We start from the raw sequence: 17,588 nt of genomic DNA, 5'->3' as shown, positions 1-17,588 counted from the left end.
AAGCAAGGTGGTGATGGTCTTGATGACTCTTCAGTTAATGCCTTTAAAGAGTGCCTTGATGATATAGACAAGAATGATTTGATATGATCTGGTCTGAAATTCACTTGGTTCAACAGTAGATGCGGTAATTCCAGGATTGCTTGCAAGCTTGACAGGGTTTTGATTAACGAAGCTTGATTAACTCCCTTTCCATCCTTGCATGCAAGGATTTAAGTCTCGGTCCGTATCGTATAGTCTCGGCCGATACGTCTCGGTATCGGTCGTGGTCGATACGATACAGGCCGAGACGTATCTTTTTTTTAATGTAAATGTCTCGATCGTATCGAGGCGTATCGACCGAGACGCATCGATACGATACGATACGATCGATCGTGTCGAGATACGATCGAGAGTTTTTAAAAAAGATTATTTTATTATATTTAAAAACGATCGTTCGAGGCGTTCGAGTCGTCTCGATATGTATCGACCAATACATACCGATACATATCGAGACGACTCGATACGTCTCGATACGTATCGTTAACTTAAAAAACACATGGCCATTTCATTGTTTTCACCTAAAACTCAATTTCTAGCAGTCCTGGCGGAAAAAAGGTCTTCCCAGCTTTGAGAAACCCTTCCAAAAACACATTTAAACTTGTTTTTGGGGTAACATTTCTTGAGGGCTTTCAATTCTTTGCCAAAAACGAACTTAGAGGAGCTGAAATCACATTATTTGGTGGATCTAACAGCCTACATTCGAATTCAAAAGCTGTTCTTGAAGAGTTAGGTAAGTTTTTTGAAAAAAACTTGAATCTTTTGCTTTAATCTTTGATTATTGGTATGTTTTTTGGTATGAATCAAAGAGAATATATTAAACAAACATAGAAATTGCATTCTTTGTATGCATTTACAAAGACTTGGTTTCAAATCCATGTTTCTTTGACCATTTTTACCCAAAACCGAAAATTCCTTCTTTAAAATGAAATTTTTTTTTTTTTTCCTTCTTAACTTTAAAACAAATGGTAATGTTTATAAGATATGGAGTACATTATGTATAAATGTATGACATCCCAAGAAGATTATACATTTACCCTAAAATCTGTATTTTTTTTTTTTTTTTTTTTGGGTATTTTCTGAATTTATAAAATACTTAAAAAAATGTAAAAAATCTGATTTTTCCATCTATACTCTTTCATTATAGTTTGATAAAATGTATAATTGGCTGAAATAGAATCAAAGACTTAGATTCATATATGTAGTACATTATGTCATTTTTTTTAATTATTTAAAAAATTAAATAATGTGTAACTAGTTGTAGAAAATATAAAAATGTTTAAATATTGTTTAGGGCAACTTTGATAGGTAGTAAATAAAAGAAGATGATGCAATGCATGACATGCATCATAATGTGTGTCTATACTTGTATAAATAATAAATTATTGATGTGTGGATTTGAATATTGTTTAATATATATCTTATATAGTTATCTACTTTTGTTTGGTATTTAGGACGATGCCGCGACAACAAGACATTGGGTGGTCTTATTGTACCAAAATAAACAATAATAGATTGCATACACAGTGCAACTTCTGTGACACCCAACATCTTGGAGGTGGGGTAACTCGGCAAAAAGAGCACATGGCAGGAGGATATGGAAATGTTTCCAAGTGTACACGAGTGCCCTGTAGAGTTAAGCAGGGCAATGCAAAAACACCTTAGAGATTCCAAAAAAAAATCCAAGCAAGCACATGATGATGTTGATGCATTGGTTAAAAATTTGATGGAAGATTTTGAAGATTATGAAGGATCGGATATGGAAGCAGAGGAGGACCCAGAGTTGGCATTGGCGATGAAACAATCAAGACATGAAGCAAAAGAGCAACAATGGAGAGCTGAGCAATTGATTAGAAGTCAATCAGCTCGACCCAGCCAGGGCCCTGTAGATATTGGTGTTGGCTCCTCTTGTCGTCCATCTCTAAGTAAGGGTAAGCAGCCTGTTGGCCTCAGTAGAGCAACCAGTGTGAAGGGGATGTTTGACCGGTTTACAAAGAGTGGTAAGGGTAAGAGAAAGAAGAGCCCAGATATCAGAGACATGGATCCTAATGTCTATAGAGCAAGGGGTGCTAGCCAACAGAGGATTGAAGAAAGCTTTCAACCCAAAACACTTAGTAAAAGGATAGGCAGAGCAATCTCCAGATGGTTCCACAGTTCTATGATTCCACCACATAAGGCCAAAGATCCCCACTTCAAGGCCATGGTAAAGGAGATTCAGCGGTGTGGGAAAAATGTTAAGCCACCCACACCTCATGAGATTGTTGGGCCTTACTTGGATGATATTGTCCAAGAGGTGCATGAGTATGTAGAGAGGTTCAAGGAGAAGTGGCCACTATATGGAGTGACCATCATGTGTGATGGATGGAGTGGACCAACAAGATTATCCATCATCAATTTTCTTATCTACTGTAATGGAAGGACGATCTTCCACAAGTCGGTCAATGCATCTAGTGAAATCAAAGATGCCAACTACTTGTACAAGTTAATGGATGAAGTTGTGGAGGACATAGGAGAAGAAAATGTTGTCCAAGTAGTAACTGACAATGCAGCAAATTTCAAGAAAGCTGGTCAGTTGCTTATGTTAAAGAAGCAACATTTATTTTGAACACCATGTGCAGCTCATTGCATAGATTTGATGTTTAAGGACATAGGAGAATTGCCCAAGGTCCAAAAGTTGGTTGGTAATGCAAGGAAAATCACCAACTTTATTTACAACCATAGTTGGGTTCTGGCATTGATGAGGAGTTATACACAAGGGGATTTAGTGAGGCCTGCAACAACGAGATTTGCAACAAATTATATTGCAATTGATAGCCTCATTTCCCGAAAGCATGGGCTGCTACAGATGTTCACCTCTACTGAGTGGTTGACTAGCAATTATACAAGGTCTGAAATTGGGAGATTTGTTCAAGATCTTGTCACCTCCTCAAAGTTTTGGGCTGCAATGGGCCGACTTTATAATGTTATGATGCCACTCTTTTGTCTGCTTCGAGAGGTTGATGGGGATAAAGAGCAGACCATGGGTAAGATGGTAGAGGCCATGGGATGTGTGAAGAGAAAAATACATGAGAATAACCCAACATCAAACATGAAGTATTTGAAGATTATATCCGATCGATGGGAAAATATGTTGGTTCAAGATGTTCATTGGCCAGGTAATCTTATAAGTATATGACTTTGGTTTCATTTTAAACACTTAGTAGTTAGTAAGTTACTATTTATTTATTTATTATTAGAATTTCTAGGTTTCTAACCATCCATTACAAACCATGTGCAGCATATTATTTGAATCCGGATATCCAATACTCCAATGATATAGGGTGTAGACCGGATCTATTACGTGCCCTAAGGAATGTGAACAGAATGGAGCCAGATGTAGCGAAGGCCACACTTGCCATGGATGAGGTTAGAACTAAATTAGTTATATAAATGATTGAAACAAAAAATAGAGTGATTGGTGGAAGTGGAACTAATATATATTTTTTTTTAATACCTCTCTAGGCTAAGTATTTTCGGGAGGCCACTCGTGGTTTTGCTGATAGAATGGCTATCCATGCTAGGAGCACACAACGCCCAGGTAAGTTAGGTTTACCTAATTTATTATATCATTTAAAATTTGTTTTAAGGTTTTGTCTTTTAATATTTCATTTATTATTGTGCAGCTGATTGGTGGCTCAATTATGGGGGTACTAGTGCTCCACAGTTAACCCGAATTGCAATTCGAGTATTATCCCTGACGGCATCCTCTAGTGGCTGCGAACGTAACTGGAGTACATTCAGGTTGATACATACCAAACCCAGGAATCGTCTCAGTTATTCAAAGTTGGAGAAGCTAGTGTATGTCCATTACAACATGAAGCTGAAGCTTAAATATTTAGAGCTGGAAAGAGAAGGAGATGATGTAGATGTCAACCCAATCGACATCAACCACCTACTTGACGATGAAGATCCAGTTAGAGCATGGATAGAAGATACCGATAAGGTATTGGTGATGGATCAATTAAGTGTGGATCGCCAGACAACCAAACCTGATCCAGTGATAGAGAGCATCATTCAACAGATGGATGAGGATGCAACACAGCCACCATCACAAGATCCTTGTCCTAATGTTGAAGAAAATAAAAGTAGCTCTGAATAAGGTTTAGTCAGGAGGACGAGGTCAGGTCATCCGTATGGAGGAACTCAACAACATGTTGATGATGAGGATGAAGATGACGATGGTGATGGTGATGGTGATGGTGGTGGTTCTGTTGCTGCTGCTGCTGATGATGATGATGATGATGATGGTAGTGGTGGTGGTGGTGGTGGTGGCCATGGTGCTGGAGGTAGTGGTGGTGGCCATGAGGCTTCACAACATCGTGCTGGGGTTCAGTTCACATGTGAGGCAGGATACACACATACTACCCAAGATATGGATCATGGTGCTGAGCCTGCTCCCATAAGACTTCCTCGCGGAAGCCGCATAAGGGCAAGTCCGCGCGCTCCCACAATCCATATGATAGTGATGTGCTTATGAGTGGCGTATGGAGTCACTTAGCATTAGTTCTGATTATGCTGGTGCTTCATCAGACCATGGGCATTATGCATCAGGTTCTTCTTCAGGCTATGGACATGGGGCTTCTGTAGGGTATGGAAGTTATGGATACGGAGAGAATCAAGCACAAGCACAACCTAGTCTTTGTCGTGACATTAGCCACTCCAGGAGCAAGTACACACGATTCTACTATGAGTGGGAGAGTCACTACCATCGCATTTTGATCGGGCTCGATGTTGTGCTTATGTTCGGACAGTACACAACATCATCCTAGTCGCTCCAATTGTTAAAGACCCTTACAGACACGACTTTGATCCACCCCGACATTCTTCATGGCAATAGAGTGACTCTATATGTAAAGAATTTCATCTTTTAATCTTTTATAACAATTTCAAAGTGCTGCACTTGTCTGGTTATTGATTATTCACAATTCTTAGTATATATGCATGATATATGACACAAATTGCTTGTTTATATTGTTTTTTGTGTCCAAAAGTGTATTTTCATGTGTATTTTGATCATTTTCATGCGTTTTTGCACTGATCGATACGTATCTCCAATACGATACGATACGATACGTCTCTTAAAATCGCCTGACCGATACGATACCCGATACCGAGACTTAAATCCTTACTTGCATGCCACCTTCGACGCTACCGACATCTGTGACGAGTCCCATTATAGTTCTTATCGACAAGGTTTAATATTTCGCGATATCTCGGTATCTCGGGCCTACCGAGATATCCGAGATACCCGAAATATCGCGAAATATGACCGAAATATTGCATTTTTTCTGCAATATTTCGGGGGTCCATCTCGGAGGGTATTTGGCCATATCTAGGTCTGAAACTTCATGGACAGCCTTATTTAAGCTTAATAAACACATTTAAACCATAAAATTGCAAAAATATGAATTCAAATTGGTGTTTTGGGCTTGCACCCTTGATTGACATACGGTCGCCGACCCTAATGTATAAATAGTTAAATACACATAGATTAGGCAGTTAATATTTAATAATAGTATTTAACTTCATCACATATCAAGTTAAAGCCAATACACATTGATGAGTTGTTGTGCCTCCCTGGATGAATCCCACTCATGCCTCGCTGGAGTCGACGTCCATTGCTCTCTGTTTGAAGGACATATGTGGACCACGGTATAGAATCGGAGAAGAAACGAGTGTAGTCATCCACAAGTGTCACGTAAATGGAATCATCAACATATTGTAGGTAACCTATCCTAGGATATAAGCTAGGGTTACCAATCGATCCAGTCCGTGAAAAAGATCCACTGTGATATGATGTTGGCGCCGGCGTAAGAGGCGATGGCATTGGCTGCATGTATGGCTGGTGAGGTTGGTAGCTAGGTTTGCTAGGGTATGCAAAGATGTTATCTACAAAAGATGATCCAGTATGTCCCTGGGACTGGGACTGGTAGTCATAGTCCCATACCCCACTAAACTGCCCATATGATGATGATCCATATCCATATCAACCGTAAGGTTGTGATGCACCATAATCTGATGCCAATGGAGTGGTATGTGCGTCAAAAGATGGGGCACACCAATGTCCAGTCGGTCCTCCCTCCCTATCACCCATACTCAAACCACCAATAGAGCTAGATAGGTTATCAATGTCCATGTGATCAGGTTGCAACTGTGTTTGTCGACCCCTACGCTTCCTATTGTATGTATGTAGGGGGGCTCTTGAGGGTGGGGGTGCGGGGGCACGTGCTCCGTGGTCCGTATCTTGTGTGGCATGATCAAACTGTGTCTCTCCAGTGAATCGGAGTGGCTCTACAGGTGCCGTATCCTGGACCTCCTGGCCTACCACATAACGCTCTCGCATGCCGTCAAATTCTTCACCAGCATCACCACCACCAGCATTACCAGCACCAGCATCACCATCACCACCACCAGCATTACCATCACCACCACCAGCATCACCATCATCATCATTTGAGGACTTAGACCAGTCTTCATCCAGTGGGCTGGAATGGTATGGGTGAGGCTTCCCTTGCATGTATCTGACCCTCGTCAGCCATATACTCGTCCACATCAGCACCAATCTCAGAAGCTATCATGGGGTCGGGCCTACCTCCCTCCTCATCCAACACTGGCTCACCTCTATCCCTCACCCAATCCACAATAGGGTCCTCATCGTCTGAGTCAACTTGAAAGATGTCATCTAGATCAATGGTGCCCCTCTGTCCCTCATGTCCCATGCGTATGTGTTGCAGTTTCAGCCTCAAGTTGTAGTGCACATACACCATGTCAGATAAACGTTGAGACCCCAATCTGTTGCGCCTCTTGCAGTGGATGAGTGCATAGGTACTCCAGTTCCTCTCACAACCAGATGCAGAACATGTTTGGGCAAGGACTTTAATTACTATTCTTCATAAGTTTTCAGCCGATTCCCCATACAACACCCACCATTCAGCTGCATTACAAGTTTACAACAAAAAAGACGTGTCAAATTTTGTTTCAACTTTCAAATTTCAATACATATGTAATTTAAAACTTAAAAGAATTACCAGCATCACCACGTGCTCTGCCTTGTATCGCAGCCTCAGTTCCAAAACTTCCCAATGCATCCCTAAATACCTTGATCTACACCCATGTGGAAAATTAGTAAGTACTTCTTCATTACTTATTTGAAAGCATCAATAAGTTGAGTTTCCAAATGAACTCACCTCATTGTTGCAAATTGCTTGTAGTGCACCATCTGGCTCCAACTTCTTCACTACTTGTTTCACAGCATCAATAAGTTGAGTTTCCAACCCAAGCCTATTGTTATATTGATACTTAGGGTTCAAGTAGTATGCTGAAATATGACATATAGAATAGAGGTATTGTCAAATGCATATGTAATTAGTAAATAATAATACTATGAATTAGTAAACATAAAACAAATTTACTCACCAACCTTATGCAGTAGATGCATAAGTTGATTCTCCCAGCGAGCATTTATGATATCTAAGAAGTTTTTGCTACTGCGAGGAGCCACACTATAGACACTATCTTTCATCAAGTCTATTGCAGCATATAGGACCGACATGGTTGGGCCCTTCGAGCGAGTCGAGAACATGTAGAACTTTAACTACGGCTCCAAAACTTTCACCACTTTGCTTAGTTTGGTCCAGAAGTCCTCAGATGACATCATTGCTTGTGCTTCCCTCCCATTTGCAGTCTTAGAACCCTTCCATTCAAACCACTCCTCAGAAGCAAACGTGCTTCTCAGCCCGGCCTTCTTTGTCTCAATGCTTTTGAGGGCAATGTATTTGGTGGCAAATCTTGTGATGCCAGGCCTAACCAAGTCACCCCCACATTTTTCCCTCAATAGATTGAGTGCATAGGAGTGGTTGTATACAAAGTTGGTGACTTGTCTTGCACTTTCAACCACAGTCTTCACCAACTTTAACTTTTCCATATCTTTTAGCATTAAGTCAATACAATGGATTGCACAAGGAGTCCAGAAGAGCCGGTACTTACTATTGTTCATCATCTTCTCACCGACCAGCTTGAAGTTACTTCCATTGTCCGTTACAATCTGGACAACATTCTCAATACCCACATCTTTTTCCACTACTTCCTTTAACAATCTGTAAATATATTTTGCATCCTTTATCTCTTTGGATGCATCCACAGATTTGAGGAACACTGTCCTCCCATCACAATAAACCATGAAATTGATGATAGACTTTCTTGTAGGCCCAGTCCATCCATCTGCCATTATAGTCACCCCATATGTCTCCCACATATTCCTCATCTCACTAATGTACTCATCAATCTCACTCTTTTGTTGAGGTAGATAAACATTCATTACCTCATATGGGGTGGGGCCCTTGAATCCTGGGCCAGCCTCTGCAATGGTATCTATCATGGTATCATAATGGGGGCCTTGTGCAGTGTTTGCTGGGATGGTATGGTATAGCATCCACTTAGCTATTGATTCTTTAACCAATCCCTTCATCCCCTTCCATGCTCCTTTGATTCTGGGTTGACTGCTTCCTTTCTTCTTATGCAATTTAGGATCAGATGTTGATGGTGGTACTGGTACTGGTAGAGGTGTTGGGGCTGCCCTCACACTTTGTGATCTTTTAAAATGATTCAAAGTTCTAGGACCTCCAGAACTGCCAGCTCCTCCACTACCTCCTACTCTTTGTCTCTGCTGATCATCTTGAAAACTTACTCTACTCCTTGAAACAGTCCGCCTAAAATCCCTAGCCTCCTCTGCTGTTTGTATGTCACCAGATACTGCAATGTCATCATCAGAGGAGGAGGAGGAGGAGGAGTCATCATCATCATTGTATCGTCTTCCTCCTCCCATCGAACTCCTCACTGTATCCTCAAGTTGTTCTCTTATCCTTTGCTTGTCAGCCTTCCTCTTCTTCTTTCCCCTCAAACTATCACCAATCTCCCTGGCTACTTCAGTAGGGACCATATGACAAGCTACAACATCTTTAGATCCTCCAGTCAGATGTTGTTTAAGTCTACTGGACCCACCTCCCATAAATTGCATGTGACTGGTCTCTCTTGTTCCCTCTGTTCTCTTTGTTCCCTCTGCCCCCCTTGTTGACTACTTTCCCCCACCTTTTGCTTGCCCTTCGCACGTTGTCTATCACGATCCGCCATAATGATACTTGTTTACTGCAATGTAAGTAACACAAATAATTAAAAAACTTAATGTAGTCATGTAGAAGCACTTCAATTGACACTTTTAGATTACTAATACACTTGTATAGTTATTTAATATTTTTCCCCTAACCCTTATATTTTTCACATAATTAAAACAAATTTTTTATATATAATGTTAATATAAGTATTGACCTAACACAACAAAACCAAAAATTAGTAAACATAATATACATGTAATGCATTTCAAAACATATAGAAATAACTTTCATATTTTTTCATTATTTTTTAAACTTAAAACTCATATTTTTCCTTATTTATTTCTGTTTTTTTAATTTTTTATATATTTTTCTTAATTTTCAAAAATTAAAATAATTATTTAAGAGCAGAAAAATAAATCCGACACTGTGAAGCCGTAGATCGGTCATTGGTGTCTAACATATATTTAATTCATTACCATCTAAGTCATATTACCCCTAATTATTTCCTATTTTAGTTGTAGGAAAATGAATCTTTAAAACCAGAAAATAAAAATAAAAATACATTATGGGAAAAAAATTTCGACACCGTGAGGCTGTAGATCGGCCTCCGGTGTCTAACATATATTAATATCATCAACATCCAACAACATTTGTACAAAGTATTTTTAAAAAAAATAGTTTTAGAGATATAGAATTTACCTTAAATAATGAAAATAGGCTTGGATGATGAGCTTAGATGACCCTCCGACGTCTTCCCGGCGACAAGGAGCTTGAACAGTGCTTGGATGAGGCTTGGAAGGGAGGAAGAAGATCCAAAAATGAGGAAGAAGAGAGAAAAAGAGAGTTTCAGCAGCTCTCAGTCGAAATATCGACCAAGAGCTGCGAAATATGGTATAAAATGGCCCCTCACGTGACACTATTTGTCACTTTTTCAATATCTCGCGATATATCGTGAGATCCACGATATATTGTCGATATCTCACGATATATCGACGAAATATTGTATTTTTTGGTTTCGGATTGGTTTCGTATCTCGGACATGTCGAGATATACGAAATTTGGCGATACATCGCCGAAATTTCGTGAGATTTTAAACCATGCTTATCGAACCTCACATCTCCTTTGATTCTAAACCATTCAAATATTTAAATATGTGGACCTCTCACTCTGATTTTCTCACCATTGTCAAAGATGCTTGGGCTAAACCGGTTCATGCTCATTCTACCCCCTTATCTCCTTTGCCAGGAAGCTTCAGAATGTTAAAAGTGCCCTTAAAGCTTGGAATTCCTCTTCTTTTGGGAGCATTTCTCTCTTGGTTTCAGATAGCAAGGCTAAGCTTACTGATATACAGTTGAGGCTGCAAAATGATATTCACAATGCTCCCCTGACCGATGAAGAGAAAGTTGTCTCCTTGACCCTTCTTTCTATAGTTGCCCAAGAGGAGAGTTCCCTTGGATAGAAATCTCGAGTTAAATGGCTGGAACTTGGTGACTCCAAGTTTGCTTACTTTCACAGGTCCATAAAGGCCAGAAGTAATGTCAAGTCCATCGCCACGACTTTGTCTAGAGATGGCTCCTCCCTCTCTAAAGTTGATAATATTAAGTCAAAGGTTGTTAACTACTTTGTGCAGATTTTCAGACCTTCTTCCATTGCCACTACCAATGTTATCACAGATTGCCTCCTCAATAAATTCATCCCCAGCTCCCTCACTGGTGCCCTTCAGGCTATCCCCACTGAGGTGGAAATCCTCACTGCTGTCCACTACCACAAGGCTAACAGAGCCCCCGGCCCAGATGGTTTTAGTATGGGGTTTTCTCTTCCACTTGAGACATCAACAATTTAACCCGACGATTTTGACTTGAACCAACCATGAACCATTGGTTCAACCAACCCAAATCTGGTCTTGTTTTAAAAAAATTGCAGGTCAGGAAAAAAGGGCTGTTTTCAAGTAGCCACAGGACTCCTTCCCCATTCCACGAGCTGAGATCTACATGTGGAAGTTAATTATTATTTTCACATACATAGTAAGGTGGAATCATATATCTGGCTCATCGATTAAAGTTGAGCAAATTGAAATAACTTATACATTTAAAATTCTCTTCCAAACCTTTTTTGAATTACCTAATTTTCTTAAAAGCAAAACACACAGTTCTCAATCTGTTATCCTTTTGTAGTTAAATAAGAAGTACACAAACAACATAACTAGTTCAGACTATAAGGAACAATAAGAATGTCAAGCAAAATGAAAATTCTAAAATTTTGCAGTACTTTAAGGTGTAAATGGACAGCTTAAACAAACCTGAATCGTGCCCAGAAGGTCCTCCATAAGTTCAATTGCTAGGTCAACCTGTACCAGAATAAATCATGGAACTAAACGAGTAGGAAATTATTAAGGGCAAAAAGGCAGAACAAACCTTTGCAATGACAGTAGGTATCCATGGTGCCAGTGGCCCCAAACAAAGATCAATAAGAACACAAGTGGATTTTGCCTGAAGGTGAAGTTTAAGTTAGTGACTGAAAACTCTTTCTTTTCACATTGATCAACTCTTTTCATGAATAATTTCAGTCACATAACATTTCAATCTCAATTGAACATGGGGGAGATGTTAAAGACTTTGGGTTGTCAATTGAACAATTAAAGTCAATGATTACATTAAATGACAGCAAAAATATGTACAGAAATTGAATGAAAAAGAGAAAAGAAATGACTATGTAGTGTGTAGAGGAGAAGTAACAAACATGTGATGGTAAAAATGATGATAAATAGCCAGCACAAGCATGAAGAAGAGGGCGATACACTGATGAAGATGATGTCAGCACAATCTGCAATTACAATTAGAATGGGAGCTAAATATATATGTAGTCAAAGGAGAGAATGATAAACTGGTAAAAATAAAACTCTTGGTAAACCTGAGAAGAGGCGTGCTGCACAGAAGGCTGTTTCCAGTACAAGAGATTATCATCAATTTGATCTGGAGTACTGATAACCAGAGGGCGAAGAGCTATAAAAACCAAAAATTACAAATATTCAATAAATAGATCTACCCAAATTCACAAAAACCACAATTTCAACATTCACAAAATCATTTGAGATTTAAAAAGAAAAATGCAACAATAAGGTACATTTTTCCTGGGACATATTTTATGCTTTCTAAACAGAAAATATTTAGAAAAAAAAATTTTGCCTTTTAATTTGTACAGATACTACCAGTATGGTTTCAATGCTAGGCTTCTTACATAATAAAAAGCAACTGTGTTGATAGAAAAACAAAAAAAACAAAAAAAAAGAAAAAAAGCAAGAAGAGGGCGTTCCTTAAAAAACAAAACAAGAAAAAGAATTTGTGTGAAAGAGAGATAAATATAACAGAATGAATCCCAAAATCAATTAAACTGTTACTGCCAACCATACTTGGACAGATATGAGAGAAAACTTAGGTGCCCTTGCAAGAGTAAGTGGGCAAACAGTAAATAAATGGGAATTTAAAAAAGGATGGCAGAATTGTAATTGAAAAGAATCTTAGAGGACTACTAAGGAAGCCAAAGAGAGGACATGCTGGGTAATAAGAACTATGGCTTGGGAGCTAATTGGAACAATTCAAAAATAAAAGAAAAAAAAAGGAGATAAGAAAGGAAGCTAGGGGGATTATTGGAAACTAGCAAAAAAATGAAACCTAGAAGAATAAATAAATAAGGAATAGGGGGGGGGTACTTATGGTAGAGGGAACCAAAGAAGATCTATCATGGGGGTGAGATGGAAGACGTAACCTTGTCGTCTTCTAACTACGGATAACCAGCACAGTTCAAGTCAAGTTTGACCTCAACATGATTGCTATTGCGAACCAGTGAGGGATCCGGCATGAGAAGCACTGTGAAATCAGGTATGATTTTCTTTTTTCTGGTTCTCTATTTCGCGCTTTCTTCTTCTTCACTCTGAACCCTACATGGGAGTTGAGGGCAGTGGGGCTGAGGTTCAGCGGGAGATGCGAGAGAGTGGATTGCTGTAGGAAGGAAATGGGTTAGGTTTTTTTTTATTAACAGAGATGATTTTATTTTTTTTTTTTTTAATTTTGGGTGTGGGAACGAAGGGAGGGACTGCTTCGGAGGTTAGGGAAATGGGTTTGGGGATGTTGAGTCAGCCGAAGCGGTGGGGTTTTCTGCGGAATCGAAGTGGATTTTTTTTTTTTTTTTTTGCTTGTACCGGTAGAACAGTAACAGGGGGAGGAAAGGGAAGAAGAACAAAATGTAGAGAGAGATCACAAAGGGAGGAGGAAGAGGGAATCCTTCGGCTCTGATACCAAATTGGTGGAGGGCCAGTGGGGAAAAGGAAAATCTGAGAAGAAATCAGATTTGCAGGGGAGAGAAGAACGCACAAGAAGAAGGGCAAGGGGAAGAAGAAGATCGTACAAGCACTTTTGGCCATGCAGGCACTCACAAACACCTCACTATTCAATTCTATTCAATCTGTTCTCACATTGGTTACAATGCAAGTATTTAAAGGGGAAAAACAAAGACAAAAACTAAAGACCCAACGACTCCTAGTTAGACTCTAAAAGTGAAACTGAAATAACTTGCTAGCTATCTCCTACGTATCATACCTAAATTAAAAGATTACATAATACTTTCCCAAATAAAATAAACTTCTTAAAATCCTACTAGACACAAGACTCAAACTGGAGCTGGTTCATCTCCATCTGGATACCTAAATGGGTTTGGGTCGGTACAAGGCAGTGTATCTGCATCATTTCTGGGCTTATCAGTAATTATCTATAAGTTGAGGAGTTCCTTGTAATCTCATAAAGTTTATATGCTATAAATAAACATAGTGGCAGTCGGTTAGGTCATTCAGACTCTATCCAATCTGCATCTTCCTCTCCCATCGCTTTTCTCTTTTCCTGTGTACGAACTGGTTTAGTTTTGTAATGTTACTAGCTTCGTAATTATCTATAAGTTGATGAAGGCTGACTGTTGTGATCATGTGTAGATGGTTTTCTTCTTCAAGCAAACTGTATATCCTATAGAGTCTGATGTGATCTAACCAGTTTCTGCCAGTCAAGACAATTTTTTTGCAGATCTCTGAAAACCCTAGTTCAAGCATTGTACTAAACTCATTTCTTCAGCCAGACTATGACGTGGCATTCATATGTCCTACAGTTGGAGAACAATGCATGTCAGCTCCATCGGACTATGAGTGGGGTCAATCTTGGACGGCGGAATAATTATTACTAGTAGACATTTGAGTCAGCTGATGACTAGTTGACTTGTATTAGGATATTGATGTCATCCTATTATTATACTTAATATTATGTTTTATGAGTCATTGACTTTAGGTTTCCCAGAGAATATACTTGTTTAAATTGCTTATTAATTATTAAGTCCACTAATACTTAAAGTCTTAACAATGTTTATGAATAATTAACTAAGTTATACATTAGTATTCGACCGTATACTGCCAATCAAGGGTGCAAATCCAAAACACCACTTTGGGTGACTATTTTTGTAAATCGCAGAGAGGGGCTGGTGTGATGAGAAACCCAGGAAGCACTTCAAGAGAAAGGCCAAAATTTGGTGGATAGATTTGTTTAATGATGTTAATAATTGTACCCAAAAATCAGCAGCACCAGATGAGCCAAACCCCTAGATCGATTCTATCAGTGTTTTGGAAAAAACCCTGTTGTCTATGAGACAGAGGCCAAGCCTTTATTTATAACTTCAGAATATTACAAATATGGAATGATTTACTCAATCCTTACCTACCACACATTGATTTACTCAATCCTTACCTACCACACCTACCACACCTAACACTCCTAACACATTTAACATGTGCATAGTGAACCTAAACACTATAGGTACAAGGACAATATTACCCCTGAACCTATATTACAACACTCCCCCTCAAGTTGGTGCATACATATCAAACATGCCCAACTTGGCAATAACAAAACAAAACAATTTACTACTTATTCCCTTAGTGAGAATATCAGCCAGTTGGTTAGAAGACTGAACAAACGAAACACAAATGACTCCTTACTCCAGCTTCTCCTTGATAAAATGTCGGTCAATATCAACATGCTTGGTACGATCATGTTGGACCGGGTTATGGGCAATACTGATTGCTAACTTGCTATCATAGTAGAGCCGCTTAGGAAGATCAACAGCCATACCTATATCTTGAAGAAGCCCCTTGAGCCACAAAAGTTCGAAGACCCCTTGTGCCATGGCCCTGAATTCTGCCTCAGCACTGGACCGAGCAACCACGGCTTGTTTCTTGCTCCTCCAAGTAGTTAAGTTTCCTCCAACAAATGTACAATATCCGGATGTTGACCTTCTATCATCGGGACTGCCAGCCCAACCTGCGTCAGTATAGGGCTCTATCTGAAGATTACTGTGGGGAGAGTATAAGATTCCTTTTCCAAGAGAAGACTTTAGGTACTTAAGAATTCTGTAGGCTGCCTCCATGTAAGAGGAGTAAAGGTCATGCATGTACTGACTTACAACACTTACTGCAAATGTGATGTCAGGTCGGGTATGAGAGAGATATATATCAACCGTCCTACTAACCTCTGATAAGTACCTTTATCCAGCGGGTCACCTTCCTTGCTCTTTAAGTGTGTGTTAGGTTCGAAAGGGGTATCAACAGGTTTACACCCGAGCATCCCTGTATCACTCAGAAGATCAAGAGTATACTTTCTATGGGAAAGAGATATACCCTAAGCTGAATAAGCAACCTCTATTCCCAAGAAATATCTTAAACACCCCAAGTCTTTGACGTCAAATTCTGTCCCCAAATAATTCTTCAAATTCTGAATTTCCTATGTATCACTCCCTGTGATAACTATGTCATCCACATAGACTAGCAGAATCGTGATACGCTGTCCCACTTTCTTCACAAACAACGTGTGGTCAGCATTGCTTTGCTTATAGCCATTGGCAATCATGGCTCTGTGAAATCAACCAAACCAGGCCCTAGGTGATTGCTTTAGACCATATAAGGCCTTTTTCAATTTGCACACTTTTCCCTGGGTATTTGGAGTATCAAAGCCAAGAGGGATTTCCATATAGACATCTTCTTCTAGCTCTCCATGTAGAAAAGCATTCTTGACATCCAACTGTTGGAGAGTCCAGCCTTGACTTACTGCACAAGAGATGATGACTCTAATTGTGCTCATTTTTGCCACAGGAGCAAAGGTTTCCTGGTAATTGATTCCATGGGTTTCTATGAACCCCTGTGCAACCAACCTCGCCTTGTATCGCTCTACTGACCCGTCTGAATTGTGCTTCACAACAAAGACCCATCTACAGCCAACGGGTTTCTTTCCTGGTGGAAGAATTGTAAAGTCCCAAGCTTTGTTTTTCTCCAGGGCAAGCATCTCTTCATTCATTGCTTCCTTCCATTTCTGGTCGGCTATTGCTTCTTGCCAGTTTTTAGGAATGGAAACAGAGGATAACGAAGAAACAAAGGCATGGAATGCGGGAGTTAAAGAATTATAAGAAACAAAATTGGAAATTGGATGTTGATTACAGCTCCGCTTCGGTTTCCGGACAGCAATGGGAAGATCAAGACTGGGATCAAGTATAGGAATAGGCTTACCAGAGTGAGGAAAAAGACTTGGAGCAGGCGCTGATTGTGTGGGAGCAATGGTGGTGGTTTCTTTGTGCTCAGTTCCATGAGGAGGGAAGTGAGTCCCACGTGAGTATGTCTTCAATTCCTTTGATTCTCTAGACTCCCCTGGACTATAGGCTGCTCATACTGTTGTCCTTGCTCTTATTCTTGACTGGTAATCCCATCTTCCAATTCAACTGACACATCCTCTATAGTAGGCATATTTACATCTAGAGAAGCAATCAAAGGTACATCTTCATCATTTGGAATCTCCCCCTGAAGAGGTACCGGTGGTGCAAATCAGCTTCAGACTCCCGAAAGACAACATCCATTGTTACAAATGTTTTTCTTGTAGGGGGGTGGTAACACTTGTACCCTTTCTGGGTAGCAGAATAACCTAGAAAGACACACCGAAGACCTTTGGGGTCAAATTTCTCATGAATATGATGGTTTCAGGCAAACACCACACAACCAAAAATTTTGGGGTCAACAACAAAATTAGATGAACCCAATAATACATCCAATGGGCAGCGACCATCGATGACTTAGGAAGGAAGACGGTTGATCAGGTATGTAGCTGTGAGAATAGCATCACCCCATACACGTGTGGGAACATGCATGGCAAACATAAGTGAGCGAGCAACCTCCAACAAGTGTCTGTTCTTACGCTCAACTACACCATTCTAAGCCGGAGTATCAACACAAGATGTCTGATGGATAATACCATGAGTGTCCAAGTGCGTGCGAAAAGCGCCATCCATGTATTCCTTGCCGTTGTTAGACCGTAAAATCTTCACATT

General features: G+C 39.8%; 1 protein-coding gene and 1 long non-coding RNA gene across 2 annotated transcripts in view; one reads left to right on the top strand and one right to left on the bottom strand.

Moving 5' to 3' along the window:
• LOC122664227 overlaps positions 1-17,588 on the bottom strand; it is a 186,459-nt gene that overhangs the window by 83,695 nt on the left and 85,176 nt on the right. Inside the window, exons 13-16 of the mRNA XM_043859956.1 lie at positions 12,096-12,187; positions 11,925-12,008; positions 11,600-11,674; positions 11,485-11,532 (exon numbers count right to left, since the gene is read on the bottom strand). Of these exons, the coding sequence (XP_043715891.1) occupies positions 11,485-11,532; positions 11,600-11,674; positions 11,925-12,008; positions 12,096-12,187 (299 nt within the window). The remainder of the gene's footprint in view (positions 1-11,484; positions 11,533-11,599; positions 11,675-11,924; positions 12,009-12,095; positions 12,188-17,588) is intronic.
• Positions 15,990-17,588, top strand: part of LOC122664229 — a 32,984-nt gene continuing 31,385 nt past the window's right edge. Inside the window, exon 1 of the long non-coding RNA XR_006333313.1 lies at positions 15,990-16,001. This is a non-coding gene — a long non-coding RNA (uncharacterized LOC122664229). The remainder of the gene's footprint in view (positions 16,002-17,588) is intronic.

Source organism: Telopea speciosissima, chromosome 6 (genome assembly GCF_018873765.1).
Source record: "Telopea speciosissima isolate NSW1024214 ecotype Mountain lineage chromosome 6, Tspe_v1, whole genome shotgun sequence".
Taxonomy (NCBI): Eukaryota; Viridiplantae; Streptophyta; class Magnoliopsida; order Proteales; family Proteaceae; genus Telopea; species Telopea speciosissima.
The sequence above is the reverse complement of the archived record's forward strand: the minus strand, read 5'-3'. Positions and strand labels throughout refer to the sequence as shown.